Genomic DNA, 19,752 nt, shown 5'->3' with positions numbered 1-19,752 from the left:
TTATGAGCACTGGTTTATAAGTGACATGGTTTTTATTTAAAAGGATCATCCTGATGCCTTTGGCTCCCATCGTGACGGCTCCATCTACTGTACCTCACCACCGCTCACCATGTCTTTTTTTTTTTTCTGATCGTGCCCTTTTCCACCTCATCGCAGTGTCAACACCACATCTCATTGGTAACCTTTATTTATTTAGAGTGAAGGCTGCCTCATTTTTAACAGAACACCTTTAGACCTGCTAGCTTGGGTATTATAAACATCTATGTCATCACAGATCAGAGCTAATCCTGTTTGACCATAAGAACACTGTTAGTTGGCATCGTTGAGGAGTCGACTATTTTAGTGAACATACAAATATCAAATTTTGCTTCCAGCAAACTTCCAGCTTTTCCTCTTCGCTAAAATTATCATAACTTATTCTGTCTATGACTTTACTCGCCGGTAGCAGAAGTGTCCGTGGGCTTTTAAAAGTTTTTACATTAGACACAATAGCACAACACTGCAGACTTTATCTAAGTGCCATTATTGCCTAAATGTGACCAATCTTTACTGCTTTTTAGGAGAAGCTGCAATAATGTGACAGGCTTCCATTTTACTTTAATAAAAAATAAATTACTTTAGTCATTGGTGTTTTGCTTCAGTCTTTTGTTAGGCAGTTGCAGGTTTTCTGAGCCCTATCATAGTGCTGTTAACTAACTGTGCATGTGTGGTGATATATAAATTATAGTCTGTCTGGGGAGAATCGGCGTGGATGGGTTGGAGGCCATTATTAAAACCTGGAGACAGGAACATGTCTTAGCTCATGTTGTTGCTGACCTACAGAGGCTTCATGAGAAATCCTGGCAGCGCTGTCTGTTGACATTCAGATCACGTTTCACTGCACATCTCCGAACCTCACCAAGAATCCACAGCAGCCATGTTGCTGCCCACACTGCCACACAGAGGAAGTCACGTTGGTTTGTGCTCCACTGAAAGAAATGCCCACAATTCTTTTTAAAGCAGATTTCTCATAAAAAGATTCCTTAAACACATTCAGACTTTTCCCTGGGAGCCCAGAAATTTCCACGAATAAACAATTTATTGAAGTTGAAGTTAAAGAGGTCCCATGACTGACATCTTAAAGTCTTCTGGTAATTAAAAGTGAAGATGAGCAGCTGATTACCCTTAGTTAATTAACTATTAAACTGAAAATAGTATCATAAAATCTTAAAAGGCAGCTATATAAAGATGATGCTCTCTCAGCTTCCTTGTAAAAATATCTTAACTCAGATTTCTCTCGTTTAGTCTTTGTATGGAGTGTGACCGAGGAGTTAGTCTGATTCGCAGTCTGGAAACAGTGACACGCAAATTGTTTAGACTTTGATAAGCAGGGATTACAAGAAATATAGAAAATAAAGGGGCAGAAGGAAGCTCTTGCATTTTAATCACGTGACTCTACTCATATTTGAACACTGACTCTACATTTCCATTTTACGTCCTTGTATAATCGCCTCTTTAATAGTTTTGTATTGCAGGTTGGGCAAAAAAGATAGATTAACCTTGCAGGTAATTTGTTTGGTGACGGGGCAGCATATCATTCAGGGGTCAGGCCACCAACCAAATCCTTAGAGAATCAGGACACAGGGTGTCAAAGGATAAAAGCAAATGGTAGGAGGATCACTGACAAAGAGAAAAGCACACTTCTAATAAATAAAGTTGATGATTTTTTACAGACCCTTGCTCATATTTTCTTTCTTTAGCTTGTTTGTACTCTAAGAGAGCTACGCAGCTACTTACAGCTGTTTATAATTCACTTAAGATCACGAGGATTATTTTCCTGATTTCTGTGAGTAAAGCCAAACATTTGTTTGACCTTCCAGTCTGTTTATTTCTCCTCTTTCACAGCATCTCTGGACAGGGAAAAGGAGATCATGATTACAAAATTACATCATTTTTCTGGGTGGAACTAATCTGTTTTGGTGATTCACTCATAAACACTGTAGTGTGTATGGAAACAATACAGTCTTTCACTGCGACCAAAGTAGGTCACGCTGACAGAAATCTGTAAATTCGCTTCTTTTTCTAACTATGGGGCATCTTGTTCTTTACTTGCGCCTGTAGCTAACAAGCTAAACCGTGGACTGAACAATAATTTCATTTTAGTGATTAAAATAAAAAGAATGTTAGCTTAGTTTCCAAAGCTCTGAAATGATCTTTTGCAGGAAACTGGATTCACTAATGTGAGCAACTTTCAGATTAGTTACAGTGTGCTTCATGCCTCCATGCTTCATTACTGTATTAGTGAAGATCAGTAGGTCCGTATAGGAAAAGAGTAGAGTAATTAGTGTATAAATGTAAATGTGCACTATAGACCCCAAGGATGGACATAAATACAAACTGTACATGGTCTCAAAGGGCTTTTGTCTCTTCTGCTTTAAGGCAAATAACTCATTCAGTACTACTTAGCAGCACATTCCATTATTTTGAAAGGACCGTATGACAGACTGCCTTATTCTGACGTAATCGCTCTGAGGTGAGATCATGCCCAACCCAAGGAGAGAAATGTAGGGGGAGGGGTTAGTCCTACAGTATATTTGACTTTGTATAATAGGATGTTTGCACACTTTGTCTTTCTAATAGTTACTCTGTAAATGTAGTTTATTGAAAACCCGTTTCAACGTAATGCAATGTAGAAAAACCTACTAAGTTCAATAGTATTAGAGGTATAATTTTTATTGGTATAATCATGTGAACAATGTTCACTTTGAATTCGTATGCTACACGTGTATGGTTATAAACTCATTCGATCTGCTTGATGCTTTGTTGCAGGACTGTCTGGTAACCCTGACGATCTTCAGAAGCGTCGTACGGTGTTTGGACAGAACTTCATTCCTCCCAAAAAGCCCAAAACATTTCTGCAGCTTGTGTGGGAGGCTCTGCAGGACGTCACGCTTATTATCCTTGAAATAGCTGCCATCATCTCTCTGGGCCTCTCCTTCTACCATCCACCTGGGGGTGACAGCGAAGGTCAGTTTCTTTTGGTTATTGGATTTATTAAATATTTTAGATGTTTCCGTTTGCTTAAAACCATTTGAGTGGTTCCAATGTAGACCTAATTTTTGTTGTTGTTCCTGCTCTCCTAATTAATGCAGCATGTGGCCAGGCTTCAGGTGGCGTCGAGGACGAGGGCGAGTCCCAGGCTGGCTGGATTGAGGGCGCCGCCATTTTATTTTCAGTTATCATTGTGGTGCTGGTGACGGCCTTCAATGACTGGTCCAAGGAGAAGCAGTTCCGTGGGCTGCAGAGCCGCATTGAGCAGGAACAGAAGTTCACAGTCATCCGAAAAGGCCAGGTCATCCAGATCCCTGTGGCCGAGATCGTGGTGGGAGACATTGCTCAGATCAAATACGGTACAAAACCTTAGATAGCAGACTGAAAAAGAAATCAATATGAATAATATACTACCACATGACACACCACCTGGAATTTGTTCCCATTCAGTCACAAGAACCTTGTTGACGTAAGCAGCTGATGTTGGATGGTACGCTCTGTGTTCCAGTTCCTACCAAACATGGGGAGAGCACCACACTTGGCTCATTAAACCTTTTTTTTCACCTTTTTTAATTTTACAATAAAATATGTTTAATCTTATTACCAAGAAAGCGATATAATTTTTAAAAACATATTTTATGTCAACATTATGTTGATTTCCGATCTTTTGAGAAACAAATAAAATGCAGGTTTCTATATTAGCCTCTTCACATTAAGTAACTGATGGGACCCTTTCTGTGCCTGCAGGAGACCTGCTGCCTGCTGATGGCATCCTGATTCAAGGCAATGACCTAAAGATTGATGAGAGCTCCTTGACTGGAGAATCCGACCAGGTCCGCAAGTCTCAGGATAAGGACCCCATGCTGCTGTCTGGTAAGTGCCAGTGTACACACTGACTACTATTCACACTGATGAGGACCGAAGCTCATTACACTAAGGGGAGTTTCAGTTGTAACTGGTAAATCTTTTCCCCAGGAACCCATGTGATGGAAGGGTCAGGCAGGATGTTGGTCTCTGCTGTTGGCCTCAACTCCCAAACTGGCATCATCTTCTCTTTGCTGGGGGCCGGTGAGAACGATGAAGAGAAGAAGGTCAAGAAAAGTAAGACACCACACACATCCTGTGCTACAGGTCTGAAAAAACACAACTTATCTGGAAGTTTCATTCAAGGAGGGTCATTGTGTGACGTGTTGACCAGGGAGTTGGTTATCACTCAGCTTTTCTTCATGGGGCAGATTTGGAGTTTGAAGTTCTCCTGTCATAGTAGCTGACTCTGAGCAGGTAGACTTCACACAGTCTGGGCTGATAGCAGCTATTTGAAGGGTCCAACTATAGCGTTCTGGACACAAACCGCTTGTCAGTGAACAAATGAGACCAAGGATGAGTTGACGAGCAGTGATGTTATGTTACACTGTGCTGATATGGTATCATCCAACCAGAGGGGACATGTTCACGTGTTAGAGTTCCTCCCTAATCAACAGTGAATGTTAAATCACATCTTAGCACCAGTAAAGGTTCTTCTATAATATGCCTGAGGGTTAGATCATGGCCTGTTGGTTAGTCGTCCTGTTGATAGGGTGCTTTTGCGTGTGTGGACAAAGATTTTTCCTGATTCATGTCCATTTTTGTAAACTAGTGTACAGTACATGTGTGACTCTTTTTTTTCGTTTTAATTTTATGAAAGGTTTTAGGAAGACAAGTGTTGACCTTAAAAATGACCAAATCTCGTCAGTCATCTACATCCTGGTCTCATTTATTCGTTCCAGCTTTTGGCCACTGTACTAAGGTGCCAATTAAAGAACAGTAGAACAGTGGTTACAAAGGTAAAACGTTCCTTCTCCCGATTATTCACATTTCTGTATTGAAGTGGAACCCTTCAAAAGCCAAAGTCCAGATGATCACAGAGCAGTTGTTGTAATCCAACAGGCTTCTGCAGTCGGTCTCTATTGCTTTTGATTTGCTTGTGATCATGCTAACCCCCTTTTTTTTCATGCCTTTTTCTTTATTTTTGTCTGATCATTTGTTTTATTGGCTAAAGTTTGAGTTTGTCAGGCATTCATTGTGAACCTGGCTGAATGTGCCACCTCAGCGGGGAGAGACACTCGCATTTCACTTTTCGGCCTCCAGTCGGCTGACTTTGAAGACCAAACCAATAAGGAGGAGAACCACAGGGCAACTTCTCCAATGTTGCTGATGCAGCAGATGAGAGCTATAGCTTTTTGAACACGTGTAACTCCCAAGGTCTTAAAGTAAATATCCTTTTAATCATATTCATAAAGCCAAGCTGGAAGGCTCAAACAGACCTTTAGATGTAGCAACAATGTAACATAGAAGATATGTCCTTTACCAATTCAAAATGTCCTGGCTCACCAAGTCTGATCCCCAGGCCTTACATAGGTAGAAGTACCACAGTACATACACAAGCACGGTTGTGTTTCTCTTGTGTTCCGGTAGCAGCAGATTTTTCTGTCACACATGGCTGCATTAATCTGCATCAGTACACACACAGACGTGTATATTCAGGCATTCTTGTGGAGTCACACCCACTGATTATCTTACAAGCTCGAGAGCCCTCAGCACGCACGCACGCACGCACACACACACACACACACACACACACACACACACACACACACACACAATAAAGAGCTGTGTGTGTTTGTGTGGGTGTGACAACCTTGGCCAATCTCCTTTCACAATAGAAGCAGAGAAGGAAACAACGTGTCAAGCTTTCACCTGTTGCAAACCATCGCTCATGTGATCCATGTTGAGCTGTTATGACTCACATGTTCATATGCACACAGACACAAGACAAACACACCACAACTAAGACGCCTCCACGAGAAATGTAAAATAATAAGTCATAGACCGATCATGGCTTATAATAATTAATATTAAATTAACAGGTATATTCTGTCCATAGAACCGATCGAATATGTTCAGTACTTGCCAGCAGCATTTGAACAAAACGGGTGACGTAAAACAATTAATTTAGAAGCACTTTGAAATACTCGTGTCCTTCTGCCAGGTATTACAGATACGTTTAATATATTTAATCCCACTGTACATGCTCTTGTTGTGTTTGTTTGATCATCCCGTCACTGTTTTGGTTCTATACATATGTCTTATTGTTTGTTACATTGTTGCTGAACTTTATAATGAACCAGCTACATGTTCATTGATAAATTATTGCTGTCAAAACTTTGTGCCCGACGGTTCTCTGCAGTAGGAAGTCACGTGTCTCTCTCCTCTGATTGGTCCATTCCTGCCCACAACACACACATGACACACACACACCTGTGGGTTTCTATCAGTTTGAACTTTGTGTTCTCCCTCAGTTTGATTTGATCTTACTTTTTCTTTGAACCATCTTATCAGCATTCCGCCCTCTCTCTCTGTCCGAACAGGTAAAAAACAAGGACCCCCCGAAAATCGCAACAAAGGTAACCCCTCCATTCATCCATCTGTCCCTCTTTGTCCCTTCATCTATCTTGTTACTCACCCCCTCCTCACCCTTCACCCAGCAGCAGGAGGGGAGTGTTCAGTCCACCTCTCTCTCTCTCTCTCTCTCTCTCTCTCTCTCTCTCTCTCTCTGTGCTGTGAAAAGGGGGAACTTCTTTCGCCTTGCTTTACTTGTCAAAGGGTGCAACTCTCAACATTTGGGTCTTCGGCAGCAGATTACACCATCCACTGTCATGGTGACTGTGACAGGAACACTGGAGTTTTAGTTTTCAGTCCTGTGCACATGATGGGACATTTTATCACACCGTCTGTTTTTGCAAGCAAATAACAACTATAAATAATTAGATAATAGAATTATTGATAGTACTGAACTAGGAGGGACAGGAAAATAATTAATATTGTAGTTTAGTGTTGAAATTTTGCCTCTTCAGCGTCCTTAAGTTGAATTGTTCTGGGTGATCATAACACAAAATTATTGGATTCTGGGCCTTTGCTCCAACACAGAGCCGTTCAAATATGTCAAGTTGTGCTTTGGGAAATTGTCATTTGTGTTTTGTTTTGCTGACATTTAAAACACTAAATATTTAATGAAGTAATTCATAGAAGATTATTGAGAGAGCCAGTGAGTAAAATGTAGTACTGGAGGCTGGCAAACAAGGAAATTAATATTATTAAGAGTAAATAAACTGCTACAGTTCATACTTAACATTTTCGTCCCCAAAATCTCTCAATACAAACAAACACGGAGCCAACAGTGGTCACCAGTCTGACCTTTGGGGTGTCCTTGGTCTGTGATGCCGTCCCTTAATACCTTTAAATATTTAATAGAGTGTGTGTGTGTGTGTGTGTGTGTGTTCAACCTCCAAACTCAACCACTCAACCACCCTCCAAGTCCTGTGTGATCCAACACATGTCCACCTTCCTCCACAAGCTGTCTCAACACACACAAGCACACATTGGTACACACACACAGCCCCCCTACACCCGACCGCCCATGGTCTGAGCGTCTGCTGCATTGCTTCTTGATGCGCGTGCACACACGCTGTGTACTTGGACATGTGTCCCATTTGCCAACATAGAAATAATTCCTAGACAGAGATGCAGTCACAGGCGTCCAACACAAGGAGCAAAGTCTGCAGAAACACCTTTGTTGAGCTGTAGAGTTCCAATCTGCAGCGAATTCACACATACCACACACAGATTGAGAGATACCAAGGATTGATCTTGTTTTACCTCCGATTTTAGTTTTATAGTGCAGTAAAACTAAAAACCGTTTTAAAAGAATGCTTGAATTTTGGCATACTTTTACCTCTTATTTCATCACTGAAATTAGTCATTGTAAATAAAATACAGTAGTAGATAACAGGGTTATCAATAGAATGGAAATACGCATACAGTACATGAAGCAGTTTAACAGCTGCAAAAGTAGCTACTCTTGGTGAATTACAAGGATGTAGGATGATTGCTGTCATTTCTTAGTATTGATGATTGATGAGGCCTTGATGCAGCACGGAAAACATAGACTTTACTTGCATTACTTCCAAGGGTATGACACTAGAGTTGTACTTACTAACTATGCTGTTCCATTAGTGTATATATAGCAGTTTCCCGAACAGCTGACTACATTTATGACTTTCAGGGTGACTAACTTCTTTAATCCAGTGGGGAAAGCGGACGGATCCAGACAGTGCCATGATGTGTTCTGGCTGCTCCCAGGTGACCCGGTGTGTGGGAGTTGCACCTTTGCAGTATTAGTGGGCTGTAGGCTGTCGTCTGTTCTGTTCGTGTATCTTCAGTTTCCTTTTCTTTTTGACTTTGACTCCTTCTCGTTCTTCTTGCTGTTGCCTCCTTGCAGGGTGTTACTCAGGACTTTTTGTTGTCTTGTATTCACAGTTTGACTCTCTCCTTCTTCTTTGTTATTTTTCTGTCTTGCTGAAGTCTCCTGCAGTCTTTACAGCTCTGCAACCTCTTCTACCTCCTATCTCTGTTGTGGTTCTGCATCACTGTCGTTTTTATTTTTTGGGGTAATCCTTTGAGTTTTCTTTTGGTTCTTTTTTTTTTTTTTTTTGATTGTCAGACACTCCCTCCCTCTGCCCGCTGTTCGTTACCTCATGGTTCAGTGCTGCGCCTGTTTACAGTTTTGTGGTTTCAGTGGGTCCTAGTCCTGTTCGTGTGAAGTTGTGTCGGCTAGTTCCATGTTGTGGCTTGTCTTCAGAGTGGACCATGTGCATAAAGCTATGCAACGAGCTCCTGGTTCGACACTGATTCATCCCCACATTCAGAATGTCTAAATGTCGTAGCACAATTTGTGTCGCGAGCTTCTCATGAACCATAAAGTGAAGCAGTAACAATGACCGTGAAGGAGTTTATTTGGGAATAATGTGTCCTGAACTACATTGCTGCACATGAACACAGATACACTCAGATTTCATTGTTTTATATACTGTACAATAGTAACAACCAGCTTTAAGGATGTTTTTCTTGTGGGGACACTCAGAATAATGCAAACTTGCGATCTTTAAATTAATTCTTATGATAAAATGACAGTGACAGTTTTTTTTTGTGTCCCCATCTGTATTTTGTGCAGTGTGAAAACATTTTCAGTAGCCTGGAAATACATCTGCAGATACAGTCAAGTATAACAAGCACACCCCAGTACCATAAAACTCCACTAATGCCAGTCTGTGAATCTTCTCCAGCCATATCAACCCTGGAGTTTCTCCACGTTGGTGGCTGTGTGTGCAAATATATCCAAATAAACACTCTTCCATTAAATAATACTTCATCTTCATGCCATCCTGACTGTGCTTAAAACTGTTATTCTTCTACCGTAGGCTTTAGCACCTTATCTCCTGTGGAGAGAGACAGAATATCAGTGCAGAAATACAGGAACATAAGTGAACATGAGACGTTTGAATCACAAGGACATTTTGTTCGTACAAGTGATTCTTGCATGCGGCCCAATCACTCGGCTTGTTTGCATTCTCATTGTAACCGTCTGTATAAAAAGGAACCAAAGGCACTTTGCAATCACAGGGATTATCTTTTTTTGACCATTTGACTTTAGGCTGCTTTGAGAAGAAAAAGAATAGATATGACTCATCTGTGTCATTATTTTAAAGTTTCATAATTTGAATATTTTTTAATTCTCCAGGAATCTAAACTTGCTTCATGTCCATGATCCTTTGGTCCCAGGTGTGGTGTTAATACTGTATAGCAAGAAGATAGATGTAGCTGATGGACCGCTGAGTATTTGTGTCACTTTCACTCTTTCAACAATTCAATCATTTCCATTAATAACCTGACCACAAATGAGCAGGACTTCAGGATAAAAGCGTGGTAGTTGTCAGCACAGTTGTTTAAGAACCACACAGAAAACCACAGCGTGTGCTCCGACTGGCCAGGACCTGATCTGTCACATTTCTTTGCGGTGAATGGAGGGAGTGCTGTCAAGTTTAGAGCGAGCTCTTCAGCAGAAATCACACAGATCAAAAAGCTGCTTGTACAGTAGTACAGTCCAAACAGGATCACAGCTGATGAAGTGAAATGCAAATACACAGTTTGTTTATGTAAATCGGGAGCAGAGCCGCCAAGCAGGACGTGAAACCAGATGCCGTGTCAGACTTCAGAACTCAGCCTCACTCCAAACTCTGAGCTCTGATGTGAAACAAATAGTGTGTGTGTGTGTGTGTGTGTGTGTGTGTGTGTGTGTGTGTGTGTGTGTGTGCGTGTGTGTGTGTGTGTGTGTGTGTGTGTGTGTGTGTGTGTGTGTGTGTGTGTGTGTGTGTGTGTGTGTGTGTGATTGACAGCCCCATGTTAAATCCCCTTCTCTGTTGTATCTGCTGTCCTCTGTTCTGTCTGCTGCTCTTCATTATGAACTGCTGCACACAACCTGTCTGTGACACTCTCTGAAAACTACCTGGACCTTTTCATAAATGTTCTGTGATCATAAAATGATGAAAATGCTACTACCTGTATTCAGCCGAGGGGTCGCAGTGCTAATGATAGAGTCAGAGGCTTTTTTCTGATCTCTGACTAAACCTGTCCAGTCGTTTTCAGCTTTCCTTCTGACTGAATCTAACGTTTTCTCTGCCTCTCTACCCTTCGTCCCTACCTCCCCTTCACCCTCCTATTTGTTCGTTTCTTGTTTTGTAATTCATTCTTTACCAACTGAATTATTTACACCATATCCTGCTTTGCTCATGTCCCTGCTTCCATCTTCATTAAAATACAACCATCTGCCTTTTCCTAATCTGTTGTCTATCCCCCTTCATCTTCATCTGCCATCTTCTCCCCATTAACCTCCTCTTCCTCGATTCTATTTACTTTTTGCCCTGTCCAACATTTCTCTTCACCCTCCTGTTACCTCCCCATCCCACAAACACACATGCACACACCACCTTATCCCCTCCTTTTCCTCCTCCAGCCAAGACCCAGGATGGCATTGCCCTGGAGATCCAGCCACTGAAGAGCGAGGAGGCCGCCGAGTCAGAGGAGAAGGAGGAGAAAGAGGAGGCCAAGCCGGTTAAGAAGGTCAATGTGACTAAGAAGGAGAAGTCAGTGCTGCAGGGCAAGCTGACCAGACTAGCTGTGCAGATTGGGAAGGCTGGTGAGTAGCGCACGCACAAATCTGTCTAGGAATACAACAAGGACACTGGACAGTTTTATAACGTGTTATTAACACATAATAACACGTTACAAAACTGTCCTGTTCAGTAGGACAGTGAAGGTAGACTTCCTGGACATATTTAACCTACTTTAGCAAAATCCACTACGCTAACTCCAGCACAAACAGATTTAAAAACATGTATTCACCAAAATGTCTTTACCCCAAAACAAAGCTGATCTGTAAGAAATGGAGATACAGAATGTGACCTTCCATCGGCCACGTTGATCTGCTTCATCCTCCACGCTTTTCTCTTTTTGGTGATTTCGGTCGCACACAGGAGCTTTGTTTTGGCCTTTTTGTAGTTGGTCAGGCTTTGTGCTAAGCTAGGCTAACATGACTGTGGTGGAGGCACACCTTGTCTCTTGACCAAGGGGCTTTACAGAAATGTGTGACTGCTGTGATAATAACACACAAAGTGATCAGACAGTTGGGGCTGAGGGTCATAATGCACTCAGTTTTATTGGGAACACTATTCATTCCGGAATTGAAGGTATTTTCTGTGTCATTTCAATCAACCTTAATACACTGAGGAGCTTTTAGGACAGAGTGGAGGAGCGGGAGGGCACCAGCCACAGACCAGCTTCAGTAACAGCCTGACCTTTGTCTAAACAGGGCCAAAGAGATGTCCCTGCACAAAACAAGCAAAACTATATATGTTACGTTTAATTTCATAACATGATGTGCAAATCATTATATAATAAAAAATGTATGGTGTTCATGGATGTCAAATGTGTTGTCTGTTGTGATTGTGAGATTTTATATGCTGAAGAGGACTTTGTGTTTACATCCTACTCATTTCTTTCTCTCTCCAACCAGGTCTAATCATGTCAGCCGTGACGGTCATCATCCTCATTCTCTACTTTGTGATCGACACCTTTGCGGTGCAGGGTCGCCCCTGGTTGGCTGAGTGCACCCCCATCTACATCCAGTATTTTGTCAAGTTCTTTATCATCGGTGTGACAGTTCTGGTAGTTGCTGTTCCCGAGGGGCTGCCGCTTGCCGTCACCATCTCTCTGGCCTACTCTGTCAAAGTAAGCAGCATGAGAATACAAGGGGATGATGACATTGATGGAGGGGGTTGATCTCTACATCCAGACCAAGCACAGCAGTTTCCAAAAGGTGTAAATGTCAGCCTCTAACCTCATTTTGCATCTTTTAGAAAATGATGAAGGACAACAACCTGGTGCGTCACCTGGATGCCTGTGAGACCATGGGCAATGCCACTGCCATCTGCTCAGACAAGACGGGCACGCTGACCTTGAACCGAATGACAGTGGTACAAGCGTACATTGGCGACAAACACTACAAGACTGTGCCCTCACCAGATGCCATCAAAGCAGAAACTCTGGAAACGTTGGTCAATAGCATCTCCATCAACTCAGCATACACCACCAAGATCCTGGTGAGGCCTCCACCACCACAGCTTCATCAGCGCCAACTAAACCTCTTTCTCATATAAAATTAGCAGAAATAAGAGTTTGAATATATAAACGATAAGTTTTGGTTGTGGTTGCAAGGTCTGCAAGAATCATTCCTTTACTGCTGCTGTTCACACCGCTGTCACATGCAGTAACATAGGTTAACTACTGTCCTCACACTGCCTGTTATGTGATGAAAGTTATTTTAGTTTCACATGGCATCCAAATCTCTTTTTTAGCCTCCAGAGAAAGAAGGCGGTCTGCCCCGCCATGTGGGCAACAAGACCGAGTGCGCTTTGCTCGGCTTAGTGCTGGAGCTGAAGAGGGACTATCAGCCAGTAAGGGACGAGGTGCCCGAAGAAAAACTCTACAAGGTTTACACCTTTAACTCCTCTCGCAAGTCTATGAGCACAGTCCTGAAGAATGCCGATGGAGGCTTCCGCATGTACAGCAAAGGAGCCTCAGAGATAATCCTAAGGAAGTAAGAAGTTATTGAATCTGAGACCGTACATGGAGTAGAGATGGGATTTGTTACTCCCTTTTATTGTCTGCCTTACAAACGCATCTCCTCCGTTTTTTTGCCCTCCCGCTTTTAGATGCTCCCGTATCTTGGACGCCCAGGGCCAGCCCCGCACCTTCAAGCCCAAGGATCGTGATGAGATGGTGCGTAAGGTGATTGAGCCCATGGCGTGTGACGGGCTGAGGACCATCTGCGTGGCCTACAGGGAATTTCCTGTTGAAGCTGGGGAGCCTGACTGGGACAATGAGAACGAAATCCTCAATGAACTCACCTGCATTGCTGTGGTCGGCATCGAAGACCCCGTCAGGCCTGAGGTACACATGACACCTGATGCAGATCTAACTGATGTTATCGTCTTCCTTATAATTCAACTCACGGAGGAGATACGAGATTTTTAAACTAATAATAATCCGGCGCTGCATCACTGCTACAATACAGGAATGTGGTGTGATCTGTGCCAGAATGAATACAGCTTAGTTGTAGTATTACTCCCAAGGTTTAGAGGTCAAGAGAACAGTATTACTGGATAGTCTTCAAATAAAAGAAAATAACTGTTGCATTAAAACTGAAATGAAACCAGGCCCAGTGGACAGGTAATAAAATAAATGGAGTAGTGGATTTGAAAAATAGTTCTGCGTTAGCGTATTAGATTAGATTAGTCTATTCATGACCAATCATTTGCCCTTTTAACCTGCACATCAGTAATATTAGGTTAAGGAAGAGGAAGATATATTTATTTAAAAAAATGTTACATTTAATTGGTCGCACTGAAACCGCATTGACAAGTGCAAGCCGTATTTTTAAGCCAGATATTTACATAATTACCACTTTGCCTGAACATTTTTTACAGAGCTGTCAAAACCTGCTGCTGATCCAGCTGTGCCTCTGTCCTTTCATGTCTTGATGCCTTGAATTGTATAAATGGGCACAGTGGCAAATGAAAAAGCAGTTTTGTTTTTTTTTGATGTGCTGCAGTTGGAGCCTGCAGCTTTTTTTTACCTCCAGTACAGTGACTTCAGTCTGGTGACAGCAGGGAACATGCAGCTGAACTAATCTGACAGGCTACTCAATATAATGTTATAATATTTGTGTTATGTAAATAGAACTCATTCAAACTTTCATGACATTGTTGAAATAAATGAGCAGTATTTTGTGAAGTGACTTAGGTGTTTCAATGTTAAATGAAGCCAATAATGAAGCTCAGAGAGCATCAGTGCTGCTGCCTGCTGCTTTAATGTCAGAGCACAAAGATCACAGGCAGGATGGAAATAACTGCAGAGCAGCAGGCGACGGTGAGCCGCTCGATGCTAATCACTACGAGTTAGTTATTTTAGCGTTTAGACACAACAGCACCCAGCATCGCGATCATTAACAGGACATGTGCGATCTTACAGCCTGTAGCAGCTCAGCACTTGTATAACCACTCAGACGGATCCTTCCAGGTGCCCGAGGCTATCGCTAAGTGCCGGCGTGCAGGTATCACTGTACGTATGGTTACTGGAGACAACATCAACACTGCCCGTGCCATCGCAGCCAAGTGTGGCATCCTCATGCCTGAGGAGGAGTTCCTGTGTCTGGAGGGAAAAGAATTCAACCAGCAGATCAGAAACGACAAGGGAGAGGTGAGGGCAGGAACAGATCAAATAATAAATCTGTCTACCACAGCCAGGTCTGATGAGAGGTGAGGTGAAACTGAAAATATGTCTTCCTCAGCTGGAGAAAGTTACTTCTTCTCACTGTGCAAAAGTGATTGATTGTAACAGAAACTTTTAACTGAACCCGTGTTAACGTTTGCAATATTTTACTCCACGATGATGTTTCCTAAAGGCTGTTATTGATGCTGTTACTCATGGGAGTGCTTTGACATTTATAAATGATTCAGCCATTCTTCAAAAAATGAGGGACAAATATCTTGCTCACTTCAGGTTTAGTGATGAATGACTTTCTTTTTTTAAATAACACTGTGTAGAGATTTGTCTTCATTTTGACTGTTTTACATAAAGCAGCAGTGTTCGTTTTAACCGTTTTTACCTTTCTAGGTGGAACAAGAGCGTCTGGACAAGATTTGGCCCAAACTGCGGGTATTGGCTCGTTCCTCACCGACAGACAAACACACTCTGGTTAAAGGTGAGTTTATTAATTCAACTGCAGTAATTGATCTTCCATTTTTCTATTCATGAAGCTAAAAGTGACAGGATTCCCACACTCATTGATGCTGTGTTGACAGGCATTATTGACAGCACTGTGGGAGAAACCAGGCAGGTGGTGGCAGTGACGGGAGACGGCACCAACGACGGTCCTGCCCTCAAGAAGGCTGACGTTGGCTTTGCGATGGTACCGACTTGGTCATTTTTCACCTGTGTTTCTGTCTGTGTTCAACACTTGCTTCACTCTACTGTGGCTCCAGTTTGCTTTGCATCATTATCTGGAAGAAGGGGAAAAAACAACATTAATTACATTTTTAATGCAACCAAATGTTACTCACAGTAATGCTTAAGTTCTAATCCATGGATTCATTAAGATAATTGTGAAATAAGTGAGTGACTGTTGAGCTTGGATGACTCAGCTCATCGACATGTAGTGAGGATGCGACTCTGCCGCCATGTTGCATTCCCCATAGATCAACGCACAGCGTGAAGAGAAACGGCTTCAGAGGAGCCTCTGCTTCAACCTTGAGCCTTTTATTTTTGGCTCAAGTTGGTTTTATACGTGGTAAATTATTGGATGTTTTAATGCTATGATAAGAATGACTTTGCACTTTTTATCTAATTCATTTACGAGTCATTGCTGAACAAACCATGCATGGTTTTTTAAACACTGTACTTGCGTGGTCAATCTGACACTGATGATTAGTTGATCTTAAATGCCTAGGGTCAGAGATGGGCTCCTCCGAGCTGTGTGACCTTTATTTACAGAGGAAGACTTATCTGAGCAGCAGTGGTTTCTGCAAGCTGTGGAACAGCTGCTGTGCTGTCAAGCTGTTCCATCACAGTAGTGACTCTTCCAAAACACACAACAGAAACAGTCTGGGGACCAAACCAATGACCCTCCTGTTCTAATGTGTCCCATATGGAATAATTTTATTTTGGAGCCAACGTCCCTGTTCAATTATCTCTTGTTCAGTTAAAAGCAAAGAGCAGACCTCCTCCGTCTGTTTGGGAGCCTGTGACTCCGTAGAGGAACACCTATTATGTTTTTGCCACTGTGTCTGTGTTCTTGAAAACGGTCTGATCTAAAGCTGTGTACGGTTCATCTGCGCTGTTCTCCGGGGATGTTGAGCTCAAATCACCACAGTTGTGCAGGTAGTTGTCTCAAAGCTGTAAGTTTCAGCTCTATCTTCTCATTCTTTGTTGGAGGCTCTGAGGCTTCTTCCTGATATTTTCTGCTGTCCTCTCCGCCGCTAAGTGCCACAGTCAGGCCTTAAGCTGGCTGGCTGTTTGTAGTTTCTATTTATTGTAATGAATTAGGATCTCACGCTCACCCTCTGCTTTCTGTCAGGGAATTGCTGGCACAGACGTGGCAAAGGAGGCCTCTGACATCATCCTCACTGATGACAACTTCACCAGCATCGTTAAGGCCGTCATGTGGGGGAGGAACGTCTACGACAGCATCTCAAAGTTCCTGCAGTTCCAGCTAACCGTCAACGTGGTGGCAGTGATCGTGGCGTTCACCGGCGCTTGCATCACACAGGTGGGTTAAAGAAACTAGACATTCAGTGAGTCACTCAGTGGTTATTGCTCAGAACAGCCCGTTAGACAGGATATTTGTGGTAAAATCTATCTCACACTTAGTCTTACTATCACTAAAATCTGTTTGGTCAGGTATAGGCACACACTAAAATATACAAGGCATCTACCACATCTCTGCAAGTGAGAAGGTGAGGCGATTGTGTGAATTTTCTATTCCATAATGTGTGTCGAATCATAAAACTGAACTTCTGACACAAGGAAAAACATAACTTGCGGTTGTGTATTAATTGAAAGTCTCACAGCTGGCAGGACAGATAACTAACTCATCTACAGAGGGAGAGCACAAAGTAGGCTAAGATACAGCCTGAAACCATGGTAACACGTCACATCATAATCCTGAAATATACCAGGGACTCAGCAGGTCTGTGGTCTCTGCTGCGTTCCTGCTCACTGATCCTCCACCATTTGGTTTGAGTTAGGGCACACATCATTAAAAGATGACAAAATGATTCGTCTTTTAGTCTTTTATAGAGACTGGACCTGTGTGTGTGTGTGTGTGTGTGTGTGTGTGTGTGTGTGTGTGTGTGTGTGTGGGTGGGTGTTTGGCGAAGCCTTTTCCTGATGTGCATCTAGACCTCACAAGCATCTATTGTTGTAGATTTGGGTAAAGTCTTGCTCAGATTCAGATGCCGGTCCCTTTTTGCAGACCTGTTGTGTCTTCAGCTGGAAGCACTAGTTTTAGTCCTGGGTGTCCTGTGCAGGTTGCTCCATCCTGAACGACCCCATGCCATCCCTATTATAAATGACATGAATTAAACTCCTGACCATTATCCTCCTCCTGCAGGATTCCCCTTTGAAGGCTGTCCAGATGCTGTGGGTGAACCTCATAATGGACACTCTGGCCTCTCTTGCTCTGGCCACTGAGCCGCCTACTGAGTCTCTGCTTTTACGTAAACCTTACGGTCGCGACAAGCCGCTCATCTCCAGGACAATGATGAAGAACATCCTGGGCCACGCTGTGTACCAGCTTGTCATCATCTTCACTCTGCTTTTTGCTGGTGAGTAAAAAAACTGCCTGTTGACATAAATCTGCGAAAAAATTATCAATCAAACGTTTGTTCAACGCTCTTCTCTGTGATCTCTGATGTGTTTCAAACCAAGCATTTCCACTTATCCGAGTTCAAAGCTTCTACTTATATTTATTCGGTGCATGTTTTCCTGCATTATTTCTCAGGTGAAAAGTTTTTCGACATCGATAGTGGCCGCAACACTCCCCTGCACGCACCTCCATCAGAGCACTACACCATCGTGTTCAACGTGTTTGTCATGATGCAGCTTTTTAATGAAGTCAATGCCAGAAAGATCCACGGAGAGAGGAACGTGTTCGAGGGCATCTATAGGAACCTCATCTTCTGCAGTGTTGTACTCGGGACCTTTGTCCTGCAGGTACCTCCTTCTCTCATGCCCATCTACAGATGCTCACTGAGGTTTAAAATGAAAATGTAAAAATAATGATGTTAAATTATTGATATGAAGGTCGGGGGGAAGTAGGTCATTGCATTCACAGTTTATCCAAGCACCCAAAGTCATTAAAATCCTGTCTAAGCTAGAAAGTCGGGGACAGTGTGGCTTTTCCAAAATATTTTTCTCATTTTGTACTTTTCTTTAATAGTCGATAACTTAGTCTTTAACTACAAAAACTTCCTGCTCACTATCTTAACTCGGCTTTACTCAAGACTGTGCTCACTGTCAGAAGAAGTTCTGCTTTTATTGAACAGTAAGCTTCAGTGAGAAAGATCAAAACCAACATGTATTTTAATTACCCTGCCTGTGGCTCTGTCGTTTCTTAATTATTTACCAACTGATTCACCATTTTTTCATGTGGGGTTGAGTCTAAATAAGATGCAGTTTTTTGTTTGGTAAAGGAGGCTGTGGGAGTTCTGACTTTTTGTTGGCCAACCCCAAAGTTAGTACCAGTGTTTCCCTTCAGGGTTTTACACCAATCTTATGATGTTTAAGTCCTAAATACACTTGCCAGAAATAAAAATATTTATTATGTCTAACACTATTGTTAGACATAAACAAACTGCACAATAGTCACGCCACTTCAAAATTACAACCACTAAACTTGCCACACCTTCCAGCTGGTAACTGGTGTAGCATTTTACATCAGCATTTAAAACTGCACCAACCATTTGAATCGGTACTTGCAGATCTAATGCTAAATATGTTTTATCCTCCCCAGATCATCATTGTTCAGTTTGGAGGGAAGCCCTTCTCCTGTACAGCTCTGAGCATCGACCAGTGGCTGTGGTGTGTGTTCATCGGTGTGGGAGAGCTGCTGTGGGGACAGGTGAGAGTAGAACCTGAAGTTTAATCTTGGAACAAACTGCATTAAAAACGAACATGAACTATCAGTTACTGAGGTGAAAATGAAGAGGTGGATACATGAGGTTTATGGTAGCAAAGCGGTGCCTGTCGAACTTGTGCTGCTGCGGCGTTGCCATCACGACCATCGCCATGGAAATGAGCTCAGCACATTAAAGCATTGCGACTCTTGTTTACGAGCACAGAGGAGAAACAAACCTAACGTGTCAGTCCCTCTGTGGGTGCACACAAACACCACTGCTCATGATCCTCTTAACATGTGCACACACAGGCTTAGAAGGCATAGATCATTTAGAAAAAAGTTTAGTTGGTGGGTTCAGTTGGAGGACAAAGGCTTAGAACAAAGAGACAAAAACTTGCTGACAGAAAAAGACTGATCTGAGGTCTGTGAGGTATTTTAGATGTAAAGCATCTTTGTTTCTAAGAGGCAGCGTGAGAGAGAGTGAGAGAGAGAGAGGAGATGAATATGACAGAAATAAGAAGAGCTGATGCGTAGCAGCGGGAGGATGTTGGCTGAGTCTCTTGTCTTTTTATAGAACTGCGAACAAACATCAGTACAGGTAACACGAATGCCAA

General features: G+C 42.5%; 1 protein-coding gene and 1 long non-coding RNA gene across 6 annotated transcripts in view; one reads left to right on the top strand and one right to left on the bottom strand.

Moving 5' to 3' along the window:
- The window catches only part of LOC114855272 (plasma membrane calcium-transporting ATPase 1-like), a 61,959-nt gene that overhangs the window by 28,707 nt on the left and 13,500 nt on the right, over positions 1-19,752 (top strand). For 3 of the 5 annotated variants that reach the window (XM_029150309.3, XM_029150305.3, XM_029150306.3), the window contains exons 4-20: positions 2,809-3,006; positions 3,132-3,389; positions 3,778-3,903; positions 4,006-4,131; positions 6,438-6,473; positions 10,919-11,101; positions 11,978-12,192; positions 12,321-12,563; positions 12,819-13,060; positions 13,176-13,413; positions 14,542-14,721; positions 15,139-15,226; positions 15,327-15,433; positions 16,598-16,789; positions 17,633-17,846; positions 18,023-18,234; positions 19,034-19,141. In XM_029150309.3, coding sequence (XP_029006142.1) covers positions 2,809-3,006; positions 3,132-3,389; positions 3,778-3,903; positions 4,006-4,131; positions 6,438-6,473; positions 10,919-11,101; positions 11,978-12,192; positions 12,321-12,563; positions 12,819-13,060; positions 13,176-13,413; positions 14,542-14,721; positions 15,139-15,226; positions 15,327-15,433; positions 16,598-16,789; positions 17,633-17,846; positions 18,023-18,234; positions 19,034-19,141 — 2,966 coding nt within the window. The remainder of the gene's footprint in view (positions 1-2,808; positions 3,007-3,131; positions 3,390-3,777; positions 3,904-4,005; positions 4,132-6,437; positions 6,474-10,918; positions 11,102-11,977; positions 12,193-12,320; positions 12,564-12,818; positions 13,061-13,175; positions 13,414-14,541; positions 14,722-15,138; positions 15,227-15,326; positions 15,434-16,597; positions 16,790-17,632; positions 17,847-18,022; positions 18,235-19,033; positions 19,142-19,752) is intronic. The other 2 variants (XM_029150307.3, XM_055508833.1) reach the window with 1 other exon arrangement.
- Positions 8,501-10,688, bottom strand: LOC129604088 (uncharacterized). The gene is made up of 2 exons (XR_008694678.1): positions 10,465-10,688; positions 8,501-9,344 (listed from the first exon to the last, which is right to left on the bottom strand). It is a non-coding gene; the product is annotated as an uncharacterized LOC129604088 (long non-coding RNA).

This window comes from Betta splendens, chromosome 5 (assembly GCF_900634795.4).
Source record: "Betta splendens chromosome 5, fBetSpl5.4, whole genome shotgun sequence".
Classification (NCBI taxonomy): domain Eukaryota; kingdom Metazoa; phylum Chordata; class Actinopteri; order Anabantiformes; family Osphronemidae; genus Betta; species Betta splendens.
Note: the sequence above shows the minus strand (reverse complement) of the source record. Positions and strands in the feature narration are given on the sequence as shown.